The 11436-nt window shown below is 54.5% G+C and overlaps 1 protein-coding gene across 1 annotated transcript; it reads right to left on the bottom strand.

The window, feature by feature from the left end:
- Nucleotides 1-2305: 2305 nt before the first annotated feature.
- On the bottom strand, nt 2306-10394 carry CEACAM16 (CEA cell adhesion molecule 16, tectorial membrane component). Its single transcript, XM_027619576.1, has 6 exons — nt 10358-10394; nt 8862-9206; nt 8267-8542; nt 6928-7206; nt 4398-4724; nt 2306-2525 (listed from the first exon to the last, which is right to left on the bottom strand). Exons 1-6 carry the CDS (start codon nt 10392-10394, stop codon nt 2515-2517), a joined length of 1275 nt encoding a protein of 424 aa, XP_027475377.1. The 3' UTR covers nt 2306-2514.
- Between the last annotated feature and the right edge of the window lie 1042 nt (nt 10395-11436).

Here is an 11436-nt window from a genome sequence, read left to right as displayed (position 1 = left end):
ACTTTTCATGTAAGAGAGAAATAGTCTTATATCCACATAAGCACCTCTTACCCATCCCAGTTTTGCCTTTATTCTGTATTTTGGTCTTCTCTGTCTGTGTTGAGTTATATCCAGTCTTTTACTTGCCACTGAAGAGGGATTCTAACTGGTAGACCTAGGCTCCGACCCTATATATGTCGCTGACTCTTATGTGAACTTGGTGGAGGCGGGGCGGGGGGGGGGTGTAGAATGTGGGCGCCATTTCCCATTTTGGGGACTGGATGATATTGGGGCTAAAAGTCCGGGCTCAAATCTATCTGCGCTTCCTGGAAACCTCATATTGGCGACCACTGGTTCAGGTAATAGCTTTCAAACTCCGTGGAGCTCTCCTAGCGCCTCCCTCAGGTGGGGGCAGAAGCAGTGGGCAGGACTTCCGGCTCTCTCCTTCCTTCAGTGGCCAGATGTTGGTCACATGGCCACCTGTAGCTGCAACGCCTTCTGGGAAAGTGAGTACCTGACAATTTCAGCTGCTTCTACCAGAGGCCATGCTTGCCATCTCGAGAGAGGGAGGTTGAGTGGGGAGCTATTCACAGGTATGCCACATTCTCTTCCCTTGATACATATTTTTATTGTGCATCTAACCAGGAACCACCCTTCAACTATAACCAGACCAGTTTCTCTTTTATTTATTTATTTATTTATTTATTTATTTATTTTTTAAAGATTTTTAAGTAATCTCTACACCCAACGTGGGGCTTGAACTTACAAACCCGAGATCAAGAGTCCCACACTTTACCCACTGAACCAGCCAGGCAGCCCCTCTTTTATTTTAGATATTAGATATTTAGATATTAGTTTTCTCTGTCTCTCATCACCACTTGCAAAAAGTTTGTCTAGTCCATCAGCAGTTTCAAAGAAGCAGCTTTAGGTTTTATTGACTAACTTTCTGTTTTGTTTTATGTTTCATCCATTTCTGCTTTTTACCTTTTTACATTCCTTACCTTTTTTTCCTTTGGTGTATTTTGTGAACGTTTTCTAGTTTCTTGAGTGGAAAGCTTATTTTGTTCATCTCCAAGCTCTTTTCTTTTTAGTATTCTCATTGCCTTTAAGCCTTTTAGGCTATCATTCCCCCTCCAAGTGTGGCTTTGGCCATATCCCACAGGTTTCTATCTCTAGTGTTTTCACTGGCATTTGATTCCGGTTATTTTGCATTGTAATTGCCTCTGTAATGCAAGGTTTATTTAATTTACATTTGGGGAATTTTTTTCAACTATGTATAAACTTTGGGGGAGAGAGGGCTGTAGCTTTTGATTTGATATCTACTTTTATTGCATTACTATTTCAAATAATATATTGACCTACCATGTAAGCTTGCGTTTGAAGGGCTCTGAGGCTAATAAAATGGTTTGAAAAATTCTAGTCTACCCTAAGCCCACACCTTTTTGCTGATGTTCAAACTGAGGGTCTAGTGAATCCATGGCAAATGGTGGGTCATAATCCATAAGTCATAACCCTCATTCTGGAGCTCTTTCACCACCCACCATCCCATCTTAACATGGCCATTCTCAGAAAGGCTCTGTCTTGAAAGTTTCTAGGAAATCTCTCTACTAGGCCTTTCTATCCCTGCCTAAACGTCTGTTTCTACCCCAAGCCAAGTCTGTGATCACTGCTTCTGACCAACACCAAGAATCTGTCTCCAGTGGGACATCTTGGCTGAGTGGGACCTGTGGCTCAGGTCCTAGTAGTGACAGGAGTTAGAAGACGCCCTTTCTCTGGCTCTCACTCCCCTGCTCTCCACCCCCCACCCCCACACTACTCCATTTGCATTTAGAAGAGGAGGGAGATATTTTTAGGGTTGTGCAGGTGATGTTTGAGAGAGACATGGGGTGTGGGGGCAATCCCAGGGTAATGGAGGACACAAAGGAGCATTTTTGGTTAAATAGAAGGAACCCTTCATGGGAAATTTGGTCATTGCTTGTCATGGCATGAGCAGCCTTGCTTCAGGGCCCAGGTGGAGTGAGGTGCAGTAAAGGGGAGGGTCATGTCCTATAGAACCCAGCTCTGTTGGGTGTCTCAGGGAGGAGCAGTCTTTGGCCCACTGGGAAGAAGGACCATCAGATATAACCTGGAGAGGTGTGGGAAGAGCCTGAGGCCCTGACACTGAGCAGTAGGATCTTGCCTCATTGTCATTTAGGCATCCCTGTGCACACATGCACCTAAACTCAGAATAAACTCGGGTAGGGAAGAAGGCGAGTGTGGCCACCAGGCAATGGCAGGGTTGGCGGTCATAGAAGGAGAGGCTGACACGTGCATGTGTTAACCAGGACATTTATGGCCTCTGGCTCTCCAACAACTCAGGGAAGGAGCAGGGTCCTGTCAGTTCTAACTCTATTGTGGAAGCAGGAGAATGAACCCACGGTCAGTCCGGCATCCTCACTGGGAGCGAGTGGTCCTCCACCCAGGGAGAGGAGATGGGGGGGAGGGACGGCATGAAGAGCTCTTCTCTCCGAGGTCTCCACGGCCACAGGTATGCTGCTACTCGAGGGCTGAGGAGGGGGTGGGGGAAAAGGGTGGAAGAGGCTGTCAGGGAGGTAGAGGACCAGGTCCCAGTGCCCCCACCCCTCCTGCTTCCCTGCCCACCCCCAGCCTCCCCCGCCCACCCTCCCCCCACCCCCACGCTCAGCCTGTGCCAGGTTCAGGTTCAGGAAGGTGGCGTTGGTCCTCATTCAGGGGAGGGAGGTTGACTGTGAGGAGAGAGACAGGGTGAAAAGGAATCCCGAGCCTTCATTGGGGGGGGGGGGTGGCCGGTTGCCATTGAAGAGCATTCTACCTCCAGCACTGACCCGGGACCAGGGTTTGCTGAAGGAGGGTGTCTAGGGGGTACCTGGCAGTGATTGATTTCCTGATCCTAGAAGCTTCCTGTCTGAGCTGGGAGATGCCATCCCTGACACAGGGCTTCCAAAAGTACCTGGTTGATGGGGGAGGTGAGACTCCAGACTGGAGAATGACCTAGTTCCCAGTGTCTGAGAGCTCCTGGTCTAATGGGATGAAACCTGCCTCAGGGACATGGCCTCTTGGACCTCCAGGGATGCCTGTTCTGGTGGGGGTTGACCTGGTCCCTGATTCTGGAAGTTCCCTGTCTGATGTGGGAGATACAGTCCCTAACTCTGGGAACTCCCAGTGTGATGGAGGAGACCTGGTCCCTGACTCTGGGAGCCGCCGGTCTGATGGAGGAGACCTGGCTCCTGACTCTGGGAGCTCCCAGTCTGATGGAGGAGACATGGTCCTTGACTCTGGGAGCTCCCAGTCTGATGGAGGAGACATGGTCCTTGACTCTGGGAGCTCCCAGTCTGATGGAGGAAACATGGTCCCTGTCTCTGGGAGCTCCCAGTCTGATGGAGGAGACATGGTCTTTAACTCTGGGAGCTTCCAGTCTGATAAAGGATACCTGATCCCTGATTCTGGGAGCTCCCAGTCTGATGGAGGAGACATGGTCCTTGACTCTGGGAGCTCCCAGTCTGATGGAGGAGACATGGTCCCTGTCTCTGGGAGCTCCCAGTCTGATGGAGGAGACATGGTCTTTAACTCTGGGAGCTTCCAGTCTGATAGAGGATACCTGATCCCTGATTCTGGGAGCTCCCAGTCTGATGGAGGAGACATGGCCCCTGACTCTGGGAGTCCTTAGTCTGATGGGCAAGACATGGTCTTCAACATCTGGGAATTGTCAGGCTGATGGAAGAGACATTGTTCCTGACCACTGGAAACTCCTAGTCTGAGGGAGGAGACACAATTCCCACCATCTAGAAGCCTCTATCCTAATGGAGGATTTCACTTTGAGAGGAAAAATTCCACCCTCTGACGGTAGAAATTCTGTCCTCACTCTTACTGTAATGCAAAGGATGGGACACGATCCCAATTGTCTAGGATCTCCCAGTCTAAAGAGGGAGGCATGATCTACCCTCATACCATATATCTAGTCTGATGGGGGAGGTAAACTCCCATCATTAGTCCATTTTCCCAGTATAGTAGCAGAGGCAATATCTCCTGTTTTGGAGTCTACCCATCTGCCGGGGAAAAGGATGCCCTACCCTCAGACTATGTCTCCTCTTTGAAAACCTTCAGTCTGGTGAACCTCTTGTATGAGAGAAGAGAAGGCATAGAAGGTCCCTGTAGTGGCCCTCAGTCTGATGGAAGAGGCCCGTCTACCCCTAGTCTAGGTCATCAGTTGGACGGAAGAGGAAAGAACTCCATTTGGAGATCCCCAAGTCAGATGGCGGAGACACAGCACTTTCTTTTAGTCTGATGGGGAGGCATATCCACCCTTGATCTGTGTTTCCCAGCCTATGGAGGAGGCAAAGCCCCCTTTTGAGAGCCTCTGTCTGAAAAGATTTGCCCTCTGCCCCCTTGGGCACACTCACGGGCCACCTGCAGCTCCACTTCCAGCGTCTCGGTCTTGCCCTGCAACGTGACTGTCTTGAGCGTGTAGCGGCCGGCGTCCGTGAGGTTCAGCTTCTGCACCAGCAGCGAGCAGTTGGCGAAGCCCACTTCCCGGCCTGTGTGCGCGGGGCCTGCGATCCAGTTTCCAGACGGCAGTTGGCTGAGCAGCCGGTTGGGCTCCGAGGCCGGCCCGTGGTACCAGGCGTAGACCAGCAGGTCCTTGGGGTAGCCCTGGACGGTCAGGGTCACATCCTGGCCCTCCTTCGGCTTGGTAGGCACAGGCACAATTGTCATGGCTACTGCTGCCGCTGGGGAAAGAGTGGGGGTGGGGGAGCTGGGTCAGCTGGGCCTGCACGGGGCATAGCGTTCCCCTCCCGGCTTCAGCCGGCTCTCCATGCCTCCCCACAGCTGGCGGGTGCTCCCCGTGCGGGGCGCTGGGAAGGAGACAGAGGAGGGAGCTGACTTGTGTGGTAGCGGGGGGGGGGGGGGTTGTGTCCCGACAATGCCTGCCAGGGAGCATTGTTGAGACTGGGAGACCCCAGAGGGTGGGGGGGCCCTCTCCCCAATTAGACTAGGAATTTCCAGCCCTTGGGGGATATTTCTCCCATTTAACTATAAGACCCTAGAGAATCAAACCATGTCTCCTCCATCAGATTGAAATTCCCAAAATGTAGGGGCTGTGTCTCCCCTATCAGATTGGAAATTCTAGAGTATGGGGGGGGCATATCTCCCCCATCAGACTGGAAATTCTCAGAATATGGGGGCCTTGTCTCCCTCATCATATAGTTGGGAGTTATGTTCCCCAGGCTGTATCTCTTCTGTCAAACCAAGAGACCTCAGAATGTGGGGGCAGTAATTTCTTTTCAAACTGAGAGATTCCAGAGGGTGGGAGGCCATGTCTCTTCCATCAGATTTGAAATTCCAGATTGTTGGGCTGGGTCTCTCCAATCAGCCTGGGGACTCCAGAAGTTGGATCGGGGGCATGTCTATCTCATCAGACTGGAAATTCCTAGAAAGTGGGGGGGGGGCTTATACTCCCCCATCAGATTGGGAGTAACCCAGAGGTGGGAACTGTGTCTCCCCCATCAGACTAGGAATTCTCAAAAAAAAAAAAAAAAAGGGCCATGTCTCCTCAAGACCACATCTCTCCCATCAGACTACAAAATGTCCCCAAGTGTGGACTGTCTCCTCCATCTGACTGGAAGCTCACTGAGGGTGGGTGTCATGTCTCCTCCATCACTGCTTGAAATCCCATGGAGTGTGAGGCATTGCCTCTTCTGACTGGCAGCTCCTTGAATAAGGAAGTCATGCTTCCCTATTCCAGGATTATCTCTTGAAGAACAGAGACCATGTCTCCTCCATCAGATCAGAGTCTCCCCCACATGGGGGCCGGGGGATGTTTCCCTTTCCTCTGTCTCTCCCTGGCACCTGCCACAGGGTTGCTGACCATTCAGGAGGCCCTTGGGGGGCACTGTACCCACTCCCTGCACATACCTGCACACTTGGACACCCCCCATCTCGGCCTGCACAGGCAGGGCTTGGGGCAGCACCTGAGGTCATCTGGTACACCCCCCTGTCTCTTGCCAAGACCAGCTGCCAAGGCCCCAGGTGGGTGGGGTACACTTACCTCTGGGGATGCCATTTCTGCTTTGGGTGAAACAGTATCCACCCTTTGGATGAGACCCAGCCTGTTAGTAGGAGGGAGGGGGAGGGAAGGAGGGAAGGACTGTTCCCACTGTCCCTGGGGGATGGTGGCCACTTGGGAAGGAACCAAGGCAGAATTAACGAGGCCTTAATGTTCAAAGCCACCATCCCCAGGGGATGAGAAAGTGTCCCCTGAGGATCCTGCTAGCTCTCAAAACACCAGCTGAGTCTGTGCTACCCCCAGGCCCCAGGTTGCTTGAGGACAGAGGCAAGAGAATGCCTCCCTGGCTGTGTTTTTTCACTTGCCAACAGCTGGCTGTGATTTTCCGTGTGTGTGTGTGTGTGTGTGTGTGTGTGTGTGTGTGTGTGTGTGTGTATGCACGCATGTGCGTTTGCACACACAGTCATCTGGGCCAGATAAATGCATCATCTAGTTGGCTGCGCAGTAGTTCAGCTGTCTGCGTGGAGGGAATGGGCGGAGCTTCTTAGCAGCTGCGGCAGGCTGAATTTAGAACAGAACAGGAGCATGGACATGAAGGGACATCTGAATGTTTTCCCCACTCTGCCCCATGCACAATGCAGACAGGTGGCCCCTTTCTCACTTTGCCACCCCTCAAGGAAGAGTCTGATTCCTTGTTCGTTTTCCAGGTGACCAGGTATGGGCTGTCTCCTTCTGTCACCCAAACGAAGAGGGGTCCCCTGACATGCCACTTTGTCACTTGGCCAAAGAATGGGTTGAGACTCTCGTACCTTTCAATTATCTGCTGGGCAAAGAGTACCCTAACTGCTGGAGCAGCGGCCAAACCTTTCACAGTCCACCTGGGCCTCCGTGGGGAGGGGGTGGTGGTCAGGCCGGGGGCAACTCACCGGAGAGCTTGACCACCACTGAGGCAGATCCGGAAAGCAGGGTCTTGGGGTTCTTAACAATACATGTGTATGTGCCCTCCTGGGCCGCGGTCATGCTACTGATGTTGAGGTGGTCTCGCCCGTTCTTGAGGGCCCGCCCGTTGAAGGCCCACACGTACTCGGGCTCTGGGCAGGACTGGGACACACACCACAGGGTGAGGGACATGTTGAAGTCAAGTTTGATGGTGCAGCCCGTGCGGGTGGTAGAGTCCTGGAGGATGGCCACGCGTTCTGGGCCAACTGTGGGGGCAGGAGGGAGAGAGACGGGGCAGTGGAAGGACAGGGGCGTAGAGGTGGGCACCCCTGGCTTCCTCTCCACCAGGCTGGGCCCCTGGGAACGTGTGGGCCTAGCGGTGGGAGAAAGCTCTGGTCTTTTCGGATCCCACACAGATCTCTAACTTGCTCTAGGATCTTGAGAATCACTTTCCCCTTTCAGGGGATCTGTTTTCTCTTCTGTAAAAAGAGGACGTGGGGCCAGACAAAATTTCAAGATATTTTCGAAATCTATGGCCCCATTAAAAAGAAGAAGAAGAAGAAGAAGAAGAAGAAGAAGAAGAAGAAGAAGAAGAAGACGATGACGACGATGACTAGACTATCAGTTTCTCATAAGCCACTCTAAGAGTCTAGAATTCTAGGGCTCCAGGAGGGAGCCCTAGAATTGGTCAAGCATTGACCATTGAAGAGTCAATGCTTCTAGTCAATGCTTCTAGGCTCTAGGATTCTAATTCTAGAAATCTAGGTTTCTAACGTTCTAGGATTGGGTGGCTCTAAGATTTTAGAATTCGACTCTACGTACGATTCTAAGAATCTCTGCTTCTCGAGTTTCTAGGATTCTCAGAGTCTAGAATTCAGTGCTTCTTAAATCCAGCATTCCCTGGCCGTAGAATTCTAGGCTCTAAGTTTTTCTACATCAGCAGCCCTTGCGTACCTCTGTGATTTACTTGCCCCGGATTCCACACTGCATATCTGCTGCCCCTGGGAATGACTCCATGCTTTGGTTACATTTTTAAATTTATCTCCTCTCCCACCCACCACTCACTTCCCGCCTCCCTTTCAAAACCCACCAGCCCTGTGTCCCTTCCTGCAGGTATTGGTTCAGACTGAAGGCTTATTCCATTCCTAGGGTGGTTTTTACTCCTCAGGGAGATAGGTCAATTGCATTTTAAGAGGGATCCCTGGCTCCTAACCCCAGCTCACCTCCTGACTCACTGTGTGCCCTCAGGCGCCCTCTCCAGGCCTCAGTTTACCCATCTATGAGGTTTGGGCACTGGGTATTTCTAGTGGGGCCAGAAGGACTCACAGTACACGGTCAGGTTGATGGGCTCGCTGCGGCTGACACTGACCGGGTTCCAGACCTCACACTGGTAGGCTCCAGCCTCCTCCCTGCGGACGCCGTGCCGGGTCAGCACCCGGCCATCGGGGGACAGGCCAAGGCGGATGGCGATGGGCAGGGCTTCGCCATTGAAGAACCAGCGGACCTCAGCGGGGCTGGGGCTGCTGCACATCAGGCGCAGGGTGTCTCGGCGCTCCACCAGTGCCGTGTCATTGGCCATGACCACAGGCTGGGCCAGGATCTCTGTGGGGCAAGAGACAGAGGGGGAGGGGGCCAGGCACTGCCTGCTCCCCCGGCCACCCCCCTCCCCAGGCCAGGGGCATGGCTGGACCCTGGTGGTGTCCCTGTACCTCCAGCCGGAGGGGCAAAGAATGGGATAGGAGGCTGGTGTAGTCCTGGAAGCCATCCTGAAGGAGGTGAGCATTTTAATGTTCTTTTGTCTTTTTTTTTTTTTGATGGCTTTACATTTTTACCTTTTTTTTTTTTTTTTTTAGGAGGGACTGGGAAGTAGGTGGGAAGGCTGGCTGTGGCAGAGGGGAGTCTGGAGGGGGCGGTGTCTCACCATAGACCTGCAAGTGTCCGTAGCCCACCTCTGTCTGCAGCTGCCTGTTGAGAGTCTGCAGGATGTAGGTACCCGAGTGCCCGGGCAGGACGCCCCGGATGTCCAGGCTGCCGTCGGGGCGCACGGCCTCCCGCCCTGTGTGGGCCGGGCCAGGGGTCTCGTCGCCCGTGCTTACGATGTAGCTGGCCACCAGGTAAATCACGCTGAAGGTGGGGCCCGCATACCAGTTGTAGGCAAGCGGCTCCCCCAGAAGCCCGTGGACAGTCAATGTGACGTTGTCCCCCTCGGCTGGCTGGGCAGGCTCGGGGGTGATAGAGATCTCGGCCCCCACGCTCAGGAAAGTGGCTGAGGAGAAGGAGCCGGAGGGGTCAGCTGAGGCTGGCTTGACCACGGCCCCCATTCAATGAAGGAGGAGACCTGGGCTCCTGGTATACAGCTAGCCAGCTGTAGGGTCTCAGTCCTGGAGTAGGCCTGAGGATTGGATTTGACGGGCTGTGCCAAGGCTCTGGCACATAACACGTGCTCAGCCCGCAAGACCTTCGGATTTCATGGGCCCCAGAGGGTTTTCCCAGGGCGAGAGTCACCAAACTGAGGCTTACACAATCAGGCGGGCCCGTCTAGCCCCTGGGCCCCGACTCTCAGTCCAGTGCTCTTCCTCTGCCTCTCCAGGCCTGACCACAGCAGAAAGTAGGGGTGTGCTGAATTGACTCCGCCGTTTTCCTTTCAACCCCAGGAGATAAGCCCTAAACCCGACTGGCTGGTCAGGGCTGATTGGGTTTGGAATTGTATGCGGTTGGTTGCCTGGAATGGGTGGCCATGCCGGTTCTCGGGGAAGAAGTGCTTGCATGGCTGGCCTGGTTTCTGGTACTTTCCAGGCTGAGAAACCACGGCTAGGGTGAGGGCTCTGGGTCGAGCCCTCAGCCCTGCACCTCTGGCTGTGTGACCCCAGCCAGTGGCCTCCCCTCTCCGAGCCTCAGGTCTCTTGTCGATGAAGTCGGGGGTCGTGAGTGGGCCTCCCGTCTAGGGTGGTTGTTCACACACGGAAAACATTTAGAACAGCTCCAGGGCCATGGCCAGTGCTAGCCAGTGTTGCTTATTCTGACCTTCAAATGTCCCTGTGAGTTTAGCCTGTTTCATAGATGAAGAAACAGGCCGAGAAGGGGAAGGCCACTGCCTGCCCAAAGCCATGTCCTCAGGGAGAGGCCTAGCTGCTGGCTAGAGCTCACCCCAGCCAAGCTTCCAAGGAGGCTCAGAGGCTCCCCTGCCTTAGCTCACGCCCGGATCTTAGAAATCTCTGAGGTCTGCCCTGCAGACCTCTCTGGGTGGCCATCCCTGGCCAGCCCCACACCGGTGCCACCCGGAGAAGCAAGCGATGCCCTCCCTACCCAGCCTGCCTGACATCTGGCTCCCACCTGCCCTCTCCCCGGCCGGGGATCCCCGCCCTTCCCCGAGGCCAGTGGGGGGCTGAGGTTGTGGGGAGCACCGTTCTCGCTCACCACTGAGGACGAGCCAGCTGCGCCCGGTCAGCGCCATCTTTCGCCCCCAACCTGGTCTTGAAAGGCAGTGGTGTTGACGTCCCAGTGCTCCGAGGCCCTTGCTGGTGGGGACCTGGCTCCGTCTGGCGCGGGACCTGGGAGGGTTCGGTGATTTGGAGCCGGGGGAGATCACCTGAATTTGGAGGGATCGAGTCACCGAGGATCTGGGGCCCCGTGTGGGTACCAGAGCTGGTGTGGCAGGCACGGGCCAGGGGCCACGACCCGGCCAGGCCTCCTGGGGCGCTGCCTAACCTTCTTTGTGCCAAGGGCCCGGGTTTGGTACCAGGAGAAGAACCAGGTCGCCAGGGAGGAGGCGGTGGCGTGGGGGGAAGATTTTAGGGCAGTTCTTACCCGGGACCCAGGCCTCGGCCTCCCTGGTGAACTTGGGGGTCACCGAGGAATAAAACCAACCAGCAGGGACTGTCATTTCCCAGCCTCTGCGCCGTGGGTGACCTTCAGCTGTCCTCTCAGGGGATGTCCTGCGAGGTGAGCCCTTTTAGAACCCCCATTTGCAGATAGGGAAACTGAGGCACCGGGCACGGGCTCTGACTTGCTCAAGTTCCTGCTGGGAGAGGGAATATGAACCTTGCTCTGTCTCCAAAGCCACATGGGGGAAGGAGGCGGGGTGGCTACACACTTTCTTTGGGGCTCTGCTCCCTACCGGCCTCCCATACGGGGCTGAGAAACCCACATTCTCTCTTTCCTTCTTTGGCCTTGTTTTCCCTGTCTCTCAGGTGTGCGTGTGGAGAGCTTGGGGCCAGAGAGAGTCCGGTTTTGACCTTGGCTCTGCACTTCCCCGAAGTAGGGTTGGAGGCAGCTCCTTGCTGAGGCTCCATTTGCTGCTCTGAGAAGCACGGCTGAGGGTAGACCCTGCTCAGGGTTGTTGAGAGCACTTAGTGAGATGGCCAGCACCTGGCAGGATGGGCCCCCCCCCCCAAAACACACACAAGGTCTGGTTGGTGTGACTGTTATTAAAGGTGCAGGCCCTGGACTTAGTCCACTGTCTCCTACCTCCACGACCCTGGGCAAGTTATGGAGCC

Source organism: Zalophus californianus, chromosome 17 (assembly GCF_009762305.2).
Source record: "Zalophus californianus isolate mZalCal1 chromosome 17, mZalCal1.pri.v2, whole genome shotgun sequence".
In the NCBI taxonomy this organism is placed as follows: Eukaryota; Metazoa; Chordata; class Mammalia; order Carnivora; family Otariidae; genus Zalophus; species Zalophus californianus.
This window is presented reverse-complemented; position numbering and strand designations above follow the sequence as displayed.

Excerpts from the sequence above, each read along its gene's own strand:
- CEACAM16 (XM_027619576.1), bottom strand. The coding sequence starts at position 10,394 with ATGGCGCTGACCGGGCGCAGCTGGCTCGTCCTCAGTG. Across the intron at positions 8,543-8,861 it reads CGGACACTTGCAGGTCTATG|AGATCCTGGCCCAGCCTGTG; the intron begins GTGAGACACCGC and ends CTTGCCCCACAG. Across the intron at positions 7,207-8,266 it reads CATCAACCTGACCGTGTACT|TTGGCCCAGAACGCGTGGCC; the intron begins GTGAGTCCTTCT and ends CTGCCCCCACAG.